This window comes from Pangasianodon hypophthalmus, chromosome 12 (genome assembly GCF_027358585.1).
Source record: "Pangasianodon hypophthalmus isolate fPanHyp1 chromosome 12, fPanHyp1.pri, whole genome shotgun sequence".
NCBI classification, from domain to species: Eukaryota; Metazoa; Chordata; class Actinopteri; order Siluriformes; family Pangasiidae; genus Pangasianodon; species Pangasianodon hypophthalmus.
In genome coordinates, this window is record NC_069721.1 from 11,784,527 (window position 1) to 11,801,894 (window position 17,368).

At 38.7% G+C, this 17,368-nt stretch overlaps 1 protein-coding gene across 13 annotated transcripts in view; it reads left to right on the forward strand.

Annotated features, from left to right (window-relative positions):
* The first annotated feature begins 2,281 nt into the window (after window positions 1-2,281).
* Window positions 2,282-17,368, forward strand: part of cacna1g (calcium channel, voltage-dependent, T type, alpha 1G subunit) — a 177,541-nt gene continuing 162,454 nt past the window's right edge. For all 13 annotated transcript variants that reach the window (XM_053238660.1, XM_053238658.1, XM_053238666.1 and 10 more), the window contains exons 1-2: window positions 2,282-2,421; window positions 3,758-4,074. In XM_053238660.1, coding sequence (XP_053094635.1) covers window positions 3,765-4,074 — 310 coding nt within the window. In that variant the 5' untranslated portion in view covers window positions 2,282-2,421; window positions 3,758-3,764. The remainder of the gene's footprint in view (window positions 2,422-3,757; window positions 4,075-17,368) is intronic.

The window sequence follows — 17,368 nt, forward strand, 5'->3', positions numbered from 1 at the left end:
ATTGCTACAGATTGTCAGACATTTGTTTTGTGCCAGAATTGATTTCATGTTCTGGCTGACTACTACATAGCTCATCTTAGAACAAATCGTGCAGATGGGAAACTCCATCAGCTGTCCAATACAGATGGCATGAGTATGTTTATATGGCTGTATTTTTGTTGATCCTGACTCAGCATGTAACACTGGCCACAGTAAATGCATATTGACTTAGTCATTTGATAATAAGAAGAATATTAATCATGAGGCTAAGATGTGTAATGTTCCTGAGAGAGTCTTTTTTATCAGGTAATACCAGCATAATTCGCACAGTCACAGCCTGTCATTTGTATTAAATATCTGTATTAATAATAAAAGTGTCACTTTCTATCTACAGATAAAGTGCTTGAACATGTTGAGCAACCACTGGCAAAGAAATGCCGGAATATTTAAAGGGATATTTGCCCTATTATAATTCCCCTCCATTCAAAGCAGAATAAATCCCTGTCTTTTTTGTTGAAAGTACTATAGGAGATTAAGAGCCAAACTAGAATGTGTCTTTGAAGTCATATTAAATTGTAGATAATTATAATGAACATTCATTTTTTTTCAAAGCCCTTTTCAATTCAGTCAAGGGAAATAATTTCCACAGGCTATATTTCACTGTTTTGCTAGATTTGCTTCTGCAGTCTGAAGTACTGTGATGTTTTATTCTGTAGCAAAAGACAAACTTTCCAACCACAGCTCACCTCTTTCTCTTTCTTCAATCAATATGATTCTTTTTTTCAATCCTTTCTTTCCCTATTATACTTGCATATATGTTTTTCACCATAGGTGGCAGTGTGGTAAAACCTCAGTGTGGTGGTCCTGCTTTACTGGGAAGTACAGTGTCATGCTCCATCAACTTGAAAGTTTCAGTGCTGGTGTGAAGTGAATCATAAAACTGTTTCCGTTCATTCAGGTTTCAGGGGATGTTTTGGTATGTTTGGAATATTCTGTTTATTCCATCTCCATCAGACTTGTTTGTTGGGATTACCTCTCTTTCCCCTTGTGTTATTATGGTGTGTGTGCTGTCACGACATATTTTCACCAGATGCCCAAAGACAGTAGACTGTTTGACTGTATCAATAACATTCCAAGCAGTGAGTTCTTACTATTCAGGTTTTGTTTGTTTGTTTGTTCTCTGTTAGGACATTACAGTATATGTATACCACTTACGGCATATATGAAATATGAACAATCAACTTTAGGCTATTATTTAGAAGGCCCAAAGGAGGACCAAGTCAAGTCCTTTTGCTTTTGACCAACATATATTGCACATGTAAGTACATCAAGTGCATCTGTATGCAATTTATTAATTGAATTAGTACACAAATTAGCTGTAAATTATACAGCAGTTATACATAATAACTTCTCATAGCGTTTAACTGAGCCTTTCACCCCAGAGAGTGAAGGCACAACATTTCACTCTTCCAGTCACACCTATTTAATTTCCCTTTGTGTATCTACAGAGACTCCTTTGCATATAATAAGCGTTGTCCAATCATAAAAGTGTGCTCTAGTCCAATTAGAATTCCCCGCTTTTTATTGGCTAACGGTAAACAATACAATTCCAGATGTGGCTCCTTCGCTCTGCGAGTCGAATTTTGATTGACACTTACTGCAGCCTATTAAAGCGCACGCTGACTTTTGGCTGCTTTTGCTTGGTTGATGCGCTACTGAAAGGGAGGGGACTGAAAACTGAACCCAAATCCAGCTGTGAATGCGCTTGGATGGGCGCTTTCGAGCTCTAGACCGTTGTTGCCGACTCGGAGAGAACGGTGTGGTTTTGTTTGGTGCGTATTTTCGCAATAATGGACCGCGATTTTGTCTAGAAAACAAGCAGTTTTTCCCTGTTTGCGTCGCCGCACTTTCCTCCTCAAACTGATATCCGCACATAAAGATGCATGTATCTGCAAACATAGTGGATACTTTGGATTGTAGGACGTCGATGTTTCAGGAGAACTAATAATTTAAAAAAAATAACTAGAAATTAAAAACTTAGTGACTGTTTTACCTGATGTTCCATGAAGGCGCGCGCGCTCGGCGGAGAAACAGTGGAGCTCGCACTGGAGGAACCAGCAGTTTTCGGACAGTTGCTTTCCTCATCGTTTTCTCACTATTTTCCGAGGAGTTGCTGTCTTTCTTGTCGGCTTCTGAGCGTTGTGCCGAAGAGAAGCTTCTCGCGTTGAGGCATCGCTGAGCTCTGCGCACTTTAGAGGGCATGTGGCTCTCGCGCGACGCCCGGAAACGCGCCTGCGCTCCAAGCATCACCTGGAAGCTCCGCGCGCGAGCCTGACTTTTCGCCAGCTTTCTGTCTTCGGGCTACTTTTTTCTGTCATCGGAAACGATCATGCGATGAGTGAGTTTCGTCTGGGGTTAATACCAGGAGCAATTAGCTTACAGGTAAGAAAACACTGCGCCATCTGACACCCGGCTATGTGTGAGGCGCGCGGTGCCCGTCTTGTTCATTCATCATTAGTATCATTAGTATGAGCACTGGTGTATATATGTATATATGATCAGTGGTATATATGAGCACTGGTGTATATATGTATATATGATCAGTGGTATATATGAGCACTGGTGTATATATGTATATATGATCAGTGGTGTATATGAGCACTGGTGTATATATGTATATATGATCAGTGGTATATATGAGCACTGGTGTATATATGTATATATGATCAGTGGTATATATGAGCACTGGTGTATATATGTATATATGATCAGTGGTGTATATGAGCACTGGTGTATATATGTATATATGATCAGTGGTGTATATGAGCACTGGTGTATATATGTATATATGATCAGTGGTGTATATGAGCACTGGTGTATATATGTATATATGATCAGTGGTATATATGAGCACTGGTGTATATATGTATATATGATCAGTGGTGTATATGAGCACTGGTATATATATGATCAGTGGTGTATATGAGCACTGGTGTATATATGTATATATGATCAGTGGTGTATATGAGCACTAGTGTATATATGTATATATGATCAGTGGTATATATGAGCACTAGTGTATATATGTATATATGATCAGTGGTGTATATGAGCACTGGTATATATATGATCACAGGTATATATATATATATGTATATATGATCACTGGTGTATATGAGCACTGATATATATATATATATATATATATATATATATATATATATATATATATGATCAGTGGTATATATTTATGTGTATAAAATACCCAGTGTTAAGATCTGAGCTTTGCTTCAGTGTAACACTGTTGGATTTTTTTTTTAACGATTCCTTATTGCTGCACTTTTTAATCGACCAACTGTCGACTTGCATTGAGTGTACACAAACGTCTTTGTTTAACAGCATTTTTCTCAGTGAGGTTCCATTAACTTACTGGCAGCGCTTATTATAAAATAATGACTGAATTGTCTGCTTCTCACACTGAAAACCCTCCTGTTATAATAACAGGTTACATACAGGCTTAAAGAATACTCCCACTTATGTTTGCAAGTCATAGAAATGTTGTAGTTACAGATTATATTAACACTTCACATGTTAAGACAGGACAACAACAACAAAAAATGTTTCCCATTTAGTTAAAAAAGTTCATCTATTGTCAAGTTTTTTTTCCACAAGGAAAGACTTTTACACAAGTTGCATAATGATGTGCACCAATTTGACAAGTCATGTGCCTGATTATTTGTGTTTATTTATTTTTTAATTCACACCACCATCTTTCAAGGAGGTGAATGATGGCTGAGGATGGAGGAAGTATTTCTGAGGAACACACAGCGACGGAGGGAGATGCTACATCCTCTCTTCCCAGGACCTTCATCCGACTGAATGATCTGTCTGCTGGAGGAGAGCGAGGAGCTGATGATGAAGCTCATGATGGAGCAGAGAGGAGGGAGAGCACGGGAGGCCCAGTGGCTGAGGAAGCAGCTTCGGCTGAAGGAGGTGGAGAGGCTTTGCCCTATCCCTCACTGGCACCTGTTGTCTTCTTCTACCTGAAGCAAACCACACGTCCTAGGAGTTGGTGTCTGAAAATGGTCTGCAATCCATATCCTTTCATTCTCAAAGCATGAGTCTGTTTGCCTCACATGGCTGGGAGGGAAAGTGTGTGCCAGACTGTACACACACCTGTGCAGGTACGGTGCATGACTGGAGTATAACAGATGTGACTCATTTTGTTGAGAATTTAAGTGTGAAAATTGTCCCAACTGGCCTAAAAGCTAAAACATTATGGAAATGAAGTTCTGTTTTTTTGTGCTCTCATTTAAATGAGATGCATTTGCATATTCGGAATTCTGCTATGCTGTTTAATTTCATCATATTAGATCACTAATACTGTAGACTAGTAATATGAATAGATATTGGTCATTTATGGCTTTAGTGATTGCTTATAATGAGTTTTCCTTTTTAAGCTTCAGGCGTGTCTGTCTCTGCAAGGCGTAAAGATAGAGATGAGATATCAGATTTTATGAATTTTGTCTGGATGATCACAGTAGTTTGTGACTGCTTGGATAATGCGGCATTCAAGCGTAAGTCTGACAGACAAGCCGAGGGAGGTCATTGTACCTCATTAGCTAGCAAACTCGCTGTCTGTCTGTGACTGTTCATGAAATCTCCTCATTTGTCAGTGTCACACTGATGAGCTCTGTTGCTGACTGGGTGTTTTCATTGCCTTGAACAAGGGATTACAGTGGACACTTTGGATAAATCCGTGCCATTTTTCCCCCTGCGAAATTGGCTACTTATGCCTGATCTCTGAATGCTGTAAGAGTTTACTTCCATTGGTGGGTCCCCATTCCAGTCCCAATAGTCTCTGTCTTAAAACACATTTTCCAGGGCCCCTGTGTATCTGTAGAATCATCTAGGTCACGCACCCAGCCGCCACCTTTCAGCATCCGTACTGTACCTGCTTGGTTGAGAGCATTAGTCAGGCTGTGTCTGAATCACAGCTGCTTTGCTGTAGTGTGACTGTCTCACAGGTTTCCATAGAGGCCTTTCAATGAGACACCTGCTGTCTGGCACCACGGCTTCTACTCAGTACAGGAAAATGAGGAACATTGCCTGTTACATTATTTACATAATACACCAGTCAGACTGAATTCAGCATTATCTGCAATAGGTATATATTAAAAACAACAGATGATGAGACAATAATCCAACATTTTTTTGCAAAGCTCTTGATTTGAGAAGGTTCAACATAGAAGGTAATTCTGTTTTTATTGCGATACATCTTTAAGTAATTGCCGTTTCAGTGGATAGATGTTCAGAGTCTCCATTTTCTGATTTAAAAAGTTGCCTACTGGTGGCAGAAAAGATGGTATACTTTGTGAGGCTGCTGCTGACGCAGAAATCTTTGTGGTTCACATATGAGAGTCAGGGGGCATGCAGGCAGTGGGGGATGCTTCTTAGTGTAGGTGCTCTGTTTGGTTTGAGATGGACTCACAGCAGTTTCTCCGAAGGAAAGAATGCTTTTTTGGACAGGCAAGCGGGCTGGACCTGATTGTGATGTCTGGGTGCAGATGCTTTGTTTTTCTTCGCAGGGAAATATGATCGCTCTTGCGGGTTCTGAAAGGCTGCCCAATCAAACACACTTGTCTTACTCTTTGCTTGTTTCTCAGTCGTCCTCACGCTCTCTCCTTCACCACAGAAGCCTACATCCATGCAAAATGGCTGTCAAAGGCCGCCACTGGCTTCAGGAAAAACGTGTGGTTCTTTTGGCCTGAGCTATTACAGAGGTATTGGACGTCTGGGATTCCTCACCAGTAAAAGGGCCTGTTTGCCTTTCCACATATCCATATCATTAAAAGACCACTATTTGTCCTGCATCTCCCTTGCTTATGAGGTCCCATATATTTGTCTGTGTACAAAAGGACCCAAAAGGGACCTCATTAACTGAGCTATAGGAAATTCATTGTCCCAGATTCATCCTCCTACACAGATACATAGGCAGTCTGTTTGCTCATATGAAATGGTGTTTGACAGAAAAGGACTGTGAACGTGTTGTGTATCCCAACAGTGCAACATCTCCAACATTGAATTAACATCTATAGATGTACTCGAATGAACATTAAGGTTTAATTCAACACTGTAGATTTTAATTCAGCACTGTGGCTGGTACTAGATTGTCAGAGATTAGATTTTGTACATACAGTCATTGTTGGCATTGACCAGTACTGACTGAAAAAAAAAAAAAGAAGCAGTAAGTATTATTGTAGACATGCATACCATGTAGAATGCTGTGGGTGATGAGTGCCCCTTCCCTATAACTCCAGATACAGCTTCACTACTGCTGCATTCTGTGTTCACATTAATCATTAGTTTACATGGACATTTTGATGCTTGACATCAGTGTGTTGACTTGATTGTGGCGTAAGTCCCGAAGGCTCAGTACTGAAAGCTTTTATTGAGATGTACAGTGTAAAACCTCCGTTTAATCCCTATGGCTATTACATAAAGGTCACTGTTTTAAAATACTTTTATAATGTAGCTGTGATTGATTAGACACTCAGATCATAGGAAACATGGAAAAATTCTCTGGACTCTTTGGAGAAGAGTCTCGCTGCCTTATATTCTTGATGATTCCCAGGGTTCAAATGCTGTTGGTAATGTTTTTAGAAACCTGAAAAGAGATTTATGCATTTCAACATCATATAATCCAAGTAATCCTGCATCATTGTTGCATGCATTCATGATAACCCAGGCCTTGTGATTCATTGTGCTTGTGTCCACGCTTCATTTATTCACTCCTATAGCTCAGTTCCTTATGGCATGTTATAGCTCTAGCGGTTGTCTGACAGTCTGATGTATTCTGGTTCCGCCGAACACTTGGCGCTTGCGGGGCAGCCTGTGCGCAACTGTGTGAGAGAGATTGAGTACTTAGTGAATGATTTGCAGTTTGATGTCTGGAAAATCTTCACTAATGGTTCTACAAATGACTGGGAACCGAGTGAGGGGCAGGCGCAGAGGATTCCTTTAGGTGTCGCCTATTATTCTGGTTAGTGCCTGGCTAGTGAAAGAGTAATTCTCATAGCACCTCTGCCAGTTTTATTCAGACTAAAACTACTACAGTACAAAGGATTTTTGAAAAGTTTGGAAAATAGCTTCATATTATTTTTTCTTTCTTTCTGTCAATTTCTTTTGTTTTGTTTCTATCTCAAGGAATAAATAGTTGTTGGCTTATCTAATCTGTCTGTAAAATAGAACATGAAGTGAACACTTACTTAACCAGCAGAAAATGTCTGGCCTTCTGGCTTATGAGTCTGCAGCATTTACCATATCCAAACTTCACAAAGAGTATTAGAACACATTTTTAGAAGTATGAAGTGCTTTATGGCTGTTCTTATTTTTACTGGAAATTAATTTTTACTTAAGGAGATCACAGTAAAAAGTTATTCCTGTATATGCATAAGCAGTTATATGTAGTAATTCCCACTCATAGCTGCAGAAACAAACATATAATGAGTGATCAGATCATGGAATTAAGCTATATACAGTACAGCCATAAAGCTGCTGAGCTTAAATGATTTCTCATTCGCTTTGCCAGAGCATTCTGGAAGCTCCCTAAACCTGAGTTGTGTATGCATGTGTGTTCTCCTGTGTGTGTTTGGTGCTGACAGCAGGGCATCTTCCTGATACCATCAGGTTGTTGTACTTCTCCACATTTAGTGTTTGAAAATGTTGAATACCATTGCCTCTCAATCTGACAAACACAGAGAAGCTCTTTTTCTTTCCTCTGTGTTTATTCATTTGCATTTAACAGAGCCTAGCAGAACTGTACTAAATCTCAGGAAATGCCTATTGCTTTTCTTCTACGCTCATTAAAAGTTCTTGTCTGGTCGCACAATTCAAGCAAATGCCTTTTTGTGCCAGGGACATGATTTAGAGCTGGTAGATTTTTCAGGATGTGGAATGGAGCTTGTAAAGAGCTCTGTTCATTAGGAAACATTCCCATCATGAGTGCTAGATTTTCATTCTTTTTGAAAGTGCTTCAGCTGTTGGCACCTCCTGCTACTGTCTCTGCGCTCTCATAATATCACCAGCACATTCAGCTTGGCAGCTTTCTACTTCTTATGCATTGTTACTCCTGGTCTAATTGGTACCTCATTGCCAAATGCTATCATATTGTTGATTTATGAGAGACGATTTTGACTCCTGTAGCATTCATGGCCTTAATTATTGTCAATTAATCACAATCAAGCAGCCAATTCCACCTTTAGTCTAAAAAGTCTAAAAGGTTTTCGAAATCATCCTTGCTGTGCAGAAAAATTGCCATTACTTTCTGTTTAATATTTCATAATTCTATCATTTCTTTTTTTTTCTTTTCCTTTTTTCCCTATAACACATTTCAGGCAGGATATCATATATGCCAAGGCCTTGAATTAATGTACAGAGGCTCATTATGAGGCCCTGTCAAAGCCAGTCATCTATAAGGCAGCAGTTTGAAGAGGGAGGGTAGATATAATTACACATCAGCTAATCTGTACTTTAAATTACTGCTCTGTTTCATGTCTTACTAAATTCTCTGCAGACGAGCTTCTGTCTGAAGCATGGTGCTGTATGAAATCTTTTTTGGAGAAAACACCAGAGTGCATTTCAGCATGAATTTTGCATTTTAGTCACATCTGCATTATTTTATTTCTATGAGCAGTTATCTTTGTATGTGTGTATTTGATGTATAATAAGTGCCCTCAACCATTTTATTTAGGATTAAGAAGCATTTAGGAATGAGTGTTTGTGTGTGCTTTTGTCTGCATATAGACTGACTGGCCACTTTAATAGGAACATCTTCTCGTTCATGCAAATATTCAAACAGACAAACTGTGACAGCAGTGCAAAGCATATAATCATGCAGATACAGGGTAAGAGCTTTAGATAATGTTCATATCAAACATCAGAATGGAGAAATTGTGATCTTTGAGCATGGCATGTTTGTGGGTGATAGATGGAATAGTGCGAAAAACAACAGCAACAAATAAAAACATCCAGTGAGTGGCAGTTCTGCAAGCAGAACAGTTGATGATTGGAAAAACAGGTCTTTTTTGAAATCTTCAACTGTGCAGGTTCGGTGAGCCTGTGCCTACTGTAGCCTCAGATTCCTCTTCATATCTTGTTTTCTCCCATTCTGATGTTTAATGTGGACATAAACTGAAGCTCTTCACCTGTATCTGCATTATTTTATGCAATGCACTGCTGCCACATGATTGGCTGATTGTATATTTGGACAGATGTTCCTATTAAAATGGCCGATGAGTGTATAGCACATGCCAATTGTCACAAGCGTTTCAAATATAAGATATGCATTTCTTTTTTTTTTTCCTAAATTTGAGAATAATTTCATATTTTTTGTGGCTCTTTTAGTGCTGTGATTGAAAGTACACGTGTCTGTGTGTGTGTGTGTGTCTGGATGTGTTGTTATGTCTCTTTGCAGTCTTCTCTGGTTTCCTTATTAATAAATCAGGTAGACTTCTTAATTCTGATTGGTCAGAAGGTGTTTATTCATTTTCTGTTGTGACAGGCTGCAAGGCAAATAACAGGCTTATATTAATGCGCTTGTTCAAATGTGTTACGGTTTCTATAGTACCGATTAAGTTAATATGTCTTAAGTTGAATTCAAATCTACCAATAAACACATTTTTCGAAAGTTAGGATGTATAACAGTTACTATGGTTAAGCTTTCTGTTTGTTCTAGAGAATGTTTGTGTCACATTTACGGAAGGAGTCTCCACATCAACGCTTTGAGTATTTTACACTGCGGGAAAGTCTGCAGGACAGATGACTTTGCACTTTGTGGTTTTTCAGTAACATGACAAGCTGCATTTTTTCATCTTAACTTCAAGACAGAGAGAGAGAAAAAAAAGAGAGGCTGGTAAGAGAACGACTGTTTATAGCTGTTATAAGTAAAACGGAAACTAACTTGTTTTGTGGACTTTCCACAACATTAAATGCAACTATAAATGGATTAAAAGTGTCACATGTCGTTCGTTAATAAATAAAAATAGCGTAATAGGTTTTTAAATTACTGTGGTATTAGAGGAATAAAACAACTAATTAAAAAAAACACATTATTTTCCTATAACAGCATGCCCTGTCATTTTTATTCGTTACATAAAAAACAGGACTGACAGGATTGATTGGTGTAGAAGTGTTCAAAATGGTGTGTGTGTGTGTGTGTGTGTGTGTTAAAACAGTGCAGTGCATCTGTTCAAAATCAATACATCCATTCAGTTTACTTGTGATAGCTGCTCCATATGATAAATTAGATCTTGCCACTAGCCTATAATCACTGCTGTTTAGAAAGCAGCATTAAAAAACAAATACTGTATGTATCATCATGGAAACACCCATATTATGAGGGAAGTAATGTGCTCATCCTGTTTTCTTAATTTTTGGGTCTTTCTTTACTTTGTTTGATCTCCCACCTCTCTGTTTCACTCCTTCCTACTTTTTTCTTCGCGCTTTCTCTCTGGGCTTTTCCGTGAGATGTCTGTAAGTTTATGTAGGAATCAGGCCAGGATTTTCTTACCAGCTTTTTCTCATTAGAGAATTGGAGGAGACTTGGGCTGAGTGGAATGGCATGAGAGAGAGAGAGAGAGAGAGAAAGAGAGAGAGAGAGAGAAAGAGAGAGCACGAATTGGAAGGTGTGGGATGTATGTTGGCCAGCTTAACCAAATTCCCATATGGCCTCTGAAGCTTGTTACCTCTACCATTTCTATTTGCTTTCTCTTTGTCTTATGACCAGTGAGACTGAGCCTCAACTATCCTCTAATACACTTTTCTAGGATAAACGTAACAACCTCCTATATTGTCCAGTCACTCTCACACTGTCCCATGTGCCTCAGAGTGTCCTGGTCTCCTCAGGCTGTAGAACTGAGCTTGCGTTTTCTCTTTACTGGATGTACACATATTTTACCATCTGACTTTTACGTTTCCTCCATCTAACTTGTTTGTGTTCCTTTGTTAGTACAGCATCATGAATGTGTATGAATGTGGTGTGTGTGTGTGTTTGTGTGAGTGTGTGAGTGTGAGTGTGAGGAGGGATTGTCACTGCTCAAGAGGTGAGGAATTCCTGATTGTTTATCAATCTTTGCTGGCATGTCTATCTTGTCTGACCTGTCTGTATATCCTTTTTTATCTCCTTTCTTGGACATGCTCAGCTGCCAAAGGGTTTCAGGTGGCAGTGATAGACCCCAGGACTGACCAGCTGACTTATTTTCAGACCACCTCCCAAACACAGCTCCATGTTTTCATGGCCCCATGTTTTCACATTCCCAATCAGAATTCTCAGCCTGTGTGAATGAGGAAAGCCACCAGAAAATAATATATACTTATAATTAGCCCTAAAAGTGGAAATTTCTCCATGGCAACTGTTCTCAACAGAATTGGAAAAAAAAATGCACTTCGTCGTACAGACTTTCAGAAATGAAATGACTGCTGTTATTACTGTTGGGGCTACATTCCATACTACATAGTAGCTTTAGCAATTGTCCTATGGGAACATCAATATCAGCATTGTCAAAGATGTCCCATATACAGTGTCTCATTTTACTGCACGTTTCATTGGCTATTACAGATAATGTAAGATGTATGATAATGTAAGTCTTGACATAATGTGATCAAAGCAAGTGTATTAAATGCCTGAGACAGTCTATTTGAAAACAGAGATCGATGACTCTTTGGTTGTGTTTATGTGTCCCTAATGTTATTCTTTTTATAGACACTTCTCCAAGGGCCTTTAACTCCATTCTGTTCTTGTACTCAGAAAAGCATTGTAGAATCCAGGGCTAAATCCCCGTGCCACCAGATACTTTTGCTGTGGGCAAAAAAACAAAATAAAAAAATAAAAATACATGCTTTTCTAGACTCCACAGTATGAATATTGTATTATGTGTATTCAGCTAGAAAATGCTAGCAAGGTACTTTCTCAAATGGCAAAATATAGGCTAGAAACATAAAGTAAGCTAACATGACCACATCAGCACCACTTGCCATGCATGTTTGATGTAAAGGGCTACATCTATTAACACAGAAGTGTACTGAAAGCAGCCTTGTTTGCTTCTTAGCTGTTTAAACAGTTCCACGGAATGCTAAAGTGGTTCTGCAGTGGTGAAAAAATGTGTTTATAGTGTTTATAAGCTGCCTAGTTAGAGCAACTAACTCTAGTAACAAAGCTAAGGAAGGCCTATGTGAGCTAACTGACTAAGCTATCCAAATAAAAGCTAAAAAAAAAAGGATATAGTTGATTCATGAATTTCTCAGTTAAGGTTGTGTTTTTCATCATGTTTTATAGCTTTGTTGGGATGGGGTTATGTGAATGCAGATTTTACAGGATGTATAAATGACAGCTAGCAAAAAGATTGCGGCTTAGCTAGCTAGCTAATTAGCGTGGACAAACTCTTTTAGCTCTGCTGTAGCTCCAGTTCTACCCACCTTTTTGTGTTGCCGTGATGGACTATATTTCTTACTTTTTCATTTTTTGTTGGTGTCCTGCTCACCTTGGTGGGTTGATTTTGTAATAATAACTGATTGGTTATCCATTATCCCTTACATAATGCCTTCCTGGAGGCACATCTCGAATATTTTATGCAGTCACAGCTTTGCCGACCTGAAAAGTAGTTGAGGGGGGAGGGTATGTGGCAAAATCTTCCCAGAATTCCTCCACTGTACACTAATTACAATGTAGCGCTTCATTGCTTTTTACTGGGATGTGTTTTGCTCTTGCAGTGGCAAACAATAAGCCGAAGCTTTGTGTGTTGCTGTTACTGCGGTATGTTGACAAGAAATGATGGTGACATTTACAGTTTCCAAACCATTATTGCTGAAGACGGAAGGTGATGCCACCGGCACTGAATAAGCATGAAGGATTCTGGAGACACCTGAATGTTATGGCCTCACCTGAATTGTTCTTTACTCTTCTGTTATTGCATGCTATATGAGACTGATTATGACTGACATGATTATGACAAAAAGAGCAAATGTGGCAGAAAGAGCACCACTTGGACAATACGGAAAGTCCATTGTGAATGTGCAATCTTCTCATGATATTTTTTTCATCGTCCGCCGTTTGAACTCATCATTATTGCCTTATTGTTTTTTTGAACTTTTTGCTTTTTGGTTCAAGGATATCAAGAGTACTTGGTAATTTGGAGCCTTGCATGCAACAAGTGTACAAATCAGTCTTTGTGATCTGGGTTAGATTAAGTGTTGCAGTCAGGCTTCCCCAGAACACGTCTTAATTTTTATACGGTTTCAGTTTTCTAAACCCCAACCCCCTATGCTTTATTGGAATCCATTGTGGGGCTGTAATTTAGTTGGAGGAGTTGTGTGTGTGCCTTGGAGAGGGAGTTGCAATGTTCTAGTGCTCTATGTGAGACAATTTGTGTGTGGGATATGTGTGTGTGTGTGTGTGTGTGTGTATTGAGAGAGAGAGAGAGAGAGAAGAGAGGGTTTACTGGGGCTAGCCTTCTTGCCTCTATGTGCTGCTGTCACACTGAGTATGAGGAGGGGGGCAGACACAGTTCTGGTGGTTTTTCGTGTCTCTCGTTAACATTTTCTGTTCAGGATTTCCTACAAGATGTGGCTACAAAACCAGTTCCAGACCCCCTCCACCTCGCCTACTTGCCCCCTCCCTTTGTCAGAAGACAAAAAAGAGAGAAAGAAGAAAAAAAAACTGGGCGTCTGCTTTTAATTTTCAGGAGAGCAGCACCATACTGGAGTGAGTCCACCAGGTCCTAACTCCCCCCGCCGTTTGGCAGAGCAGACCCTCAAAGTTATTGAGGGAAAAAATGAACAGAGAAATGAATCCAGGGCCTTTGGCAGGAGTCTATTGTTGTGAGAGTTTTTATTGTGTACCTCTTCATGGGGTCTGATTTCAGTCCCAGTGTGTGTAAGGTAATGCATTGAGCGTCATGTACTATTCTGGGCTTGTTGTCTAGCTGCACGATTAAAATGTTTGTATTTTGGTTTCTTCGGAGAGTAGCATCAGATAAGATACTTGGAAGGAAGTGAACAGATGAAAGTAATTAAATAAATGTTTTACATAGTGGAAAACACTGTGTGCTAAAGAAATATATCAGCCCTTACTTTCTGGTCATACGGTGGCACAGTATGTTCTTTTAAATCTCAATTTCAATCTGGAATACTGGTTCTTATGTTTATTAAAAAAAATCACTTTGCAGAGGAGAGAGAAACTGATTTATTATTTTCCCTCTGATGTCATTTTTAAAATCACCCCATTTATATGCCCATCTGTTATGCAGTGAAGACCTGGATATGGATATAGCTGAAAGGATGATGTAGGACGTGATGATCTTTGGAGTTTTGCCCTGATACTTCAGTCTATAGCAAGAGACAATTTGTGAGAATCGTTTTTACAAAATCAACCATACATGAAATTTTATTGGGTAATTTTTTTTCTTCGAGTGATTGTAGAAACCGAACGATGCTAATGAGATAAAAATCACTGATAAATGTGTGATATAATCAAAATGCATAAGCAGACATGGATGCTAAATCTGTCAGTTGACAAGGCGGTTGTGACGAGACGAGGGTTGAAGGTTTGCTTTAGGTTTAGATGTATTGGCGGTATTATTTACAATTTATACTTCAAAAACTCATAACCTAGGTGCACAAGAGAAGCACAGTATGTGTCCAGGCTATGAGAGTTTAATTTGTAGTTGCCCGGCAGACAAGTAGGCTCAGAAGGTTGCTGATATACTGGTCACTAGTCATCCAAGGACCAGAAAAAAAGACTTCCTACTGTCTACAGTGCAGCATATTGTAATATAATATAATTGTAATGCTTGTACACCATGCAGTCACTGCACAATTTAACTTTTAACCACTACAAATTGGATATGCTACTTAGAGGCATTATGAGGGGAGGGTAAAGAATATGGATACACAGAGTTTCTCATCCTAGGGAAATTGATTATTAATTTATTTTCTCTGGCAAGTATGTTCCTATGGACAGCATTTATGTGTATTAATGCATTTAACTAGCTAACTAGACCATCATGATTTTGAGTTAAATTGTGTTCAGTTATTTTAGCCTAGTTAATTTGGGTTTTAGTGTAACCAAAACATGAGACTGGGTAAGTGCATTGGAGCTGTCATTTGCCCAGTGGGCTTGCTAATGAATTTATCATTTGTCCAGCCTTGCACTTACTGAGATTAGTCTTTGGCTGACTTGTTTTTGATTTGTGCAATGTGCATAGTGTTCATGATCTTGGAAGAAGATTTTATCCCACTGGGTTATCTTCTGAGATCCCAATGACTCTTATGTGTGTTTTTTAATTATTATCAAAATTGTGTTAGGTGTTAAGGCTATACTACTGTATATCTTTAACTGAAGCTGAGCAGTCCATTAACTGAATAGCTGTAGTTACCCTTGACTTAATATCATAATGGCATTAATAATTGAGAAGATTTTATTGCGCAAAGCAATACTTTTTTGAAATGCAGTTATGCGGTAGCAAGACTGTTTTTTTCCTGGTGTATGTTTGTAGACATATGACTACTGAAACGAGTACCACTAGGCGGAACTTGATGTTACAACTTATGTCACACCATCATGCCATTTATAAAGCATAAACATGCTATTTGTGAATGATCAATAAGCTGACAGTAGCCTAGAGATTTGTTCCAACATATGATGTGACTAAAATATTCTTAGATAATTTTTTCTCTCTAATCATAAAACAAGCAAACAGCCTGTCAGAGGAGGGACTGAAAAAAGCCACAGACTTGTTGTGGTACACACACTGTCCCATGGGAAGTAAATGAGAGGCTTGGCTAGAGAGTCTGTCATACCACACCATTTATCTTGTCTTGTGGAATGTAATCATCAGAGTGGTGTGCAGTGAATTGGGAAACACCCCAGAGGGCTCCTGCTTCAAGCTGGACCTCACTGCCTGTAGAGCTGGAGACATGGAACGGGATAGGTGGTCAAGTTCAAACACACACACACACACACACACACAGATAAAACAAAAGTTAATCCCTATACCTCAATAGCTTGACTTTTGCAAATCTTAGCAACTAAATTTGCTTTAAAACTATTATACTGCAGCACTGTTGAAATCTCAAATCCAGTTGGTCAGAAGGTGTCGATTAAATTTCTATAACATCACCCCAACCCAGCCCAGTTTCACAGAAAAAAACATTCACAAGCAACTTATTTGCAGCACCTTCTATACGTTGAAAATCAACGTTCTGGCACGAGCATATGTTGCATAGCAATGTGTCAAACATTCGCACTGCATGAAACGTTCTGTACCAACATAATTTAACCAAGCCCACCTCAACTACTACGCTATTTTAATAAGATCAATATGTAATAAATGTAATAATTTAACCTCTTTTTTTTACATACTGAGCATTGCCAAGCATTGTTCAAAACATGGAAAGTCTCTGTATTCTTAGTATCCTAAACAATTTACAGGGTGAAAGCTATCTGCATTTTGAAAATACCCATGTTACCATGTGACATGCGGTATCTTGGTAACATGAATATCTGCATTTTTTTTTTTTTGTCTTATTAACTTTAAACAGAGAGAAAAAAGAAGCTGGTCAGGGATCAGCGTTTATAGCTGCTATAATGTAAGAAATAACAGGAACTAACTTGTCTAAAGGCAGTTCCATAACATGTAAATTGAATTAAATGACTCAAAAGTGTGATGTCTCATTCATTAATAAATAAAAATTGTAATTGTTAGCAAATTGCTGTGGTATGAGCAGAATAAAACACTTCAATACGTGTATTACAGGCAAATAATTAACTTCAGGTGGTAATGGCATTACCCCATATCATTGATTATTTTCCTATAACAGCACGCCCTATCTTTTATTATTATTATTATTATTATTATTATTATTATTATTTATACTTACTTAACAAACCAATAGAAAACAAAGACAAAAATTCCATATGCCTTTGATTTTCCTACTTTTTATCCCACATAGTATTTTCCAATTAGTAATACAATAGACTCAAAGAAATTCAGAAAGAGCACTGTGGCAGAGCACCTTTTTAAATGACTTCCTAGACTAATGCTGGTTAACCACTACCACTATACAGATGCTTTGAAGGTGTGTTTAATCTAAAACTGCCTTGAACTATGACTGTAATTGCATCTTAGCTCTATGCTAATATGATAGCACACAAATTGAGTCTGTGTAGCAACTCAGACTAATCACCTCACCTTCCACCTTGAAAGCAGCACCGAGTGAAGATAATGGGCATCTAACCGAGGTCTTGGTTTTAATGACAAAAGCACTTTGAAAAACAAGAGCTGTCTTAAATCAAGCATGAATGTGAATTATTTAGCTGGTCTCTCCCCTCCAG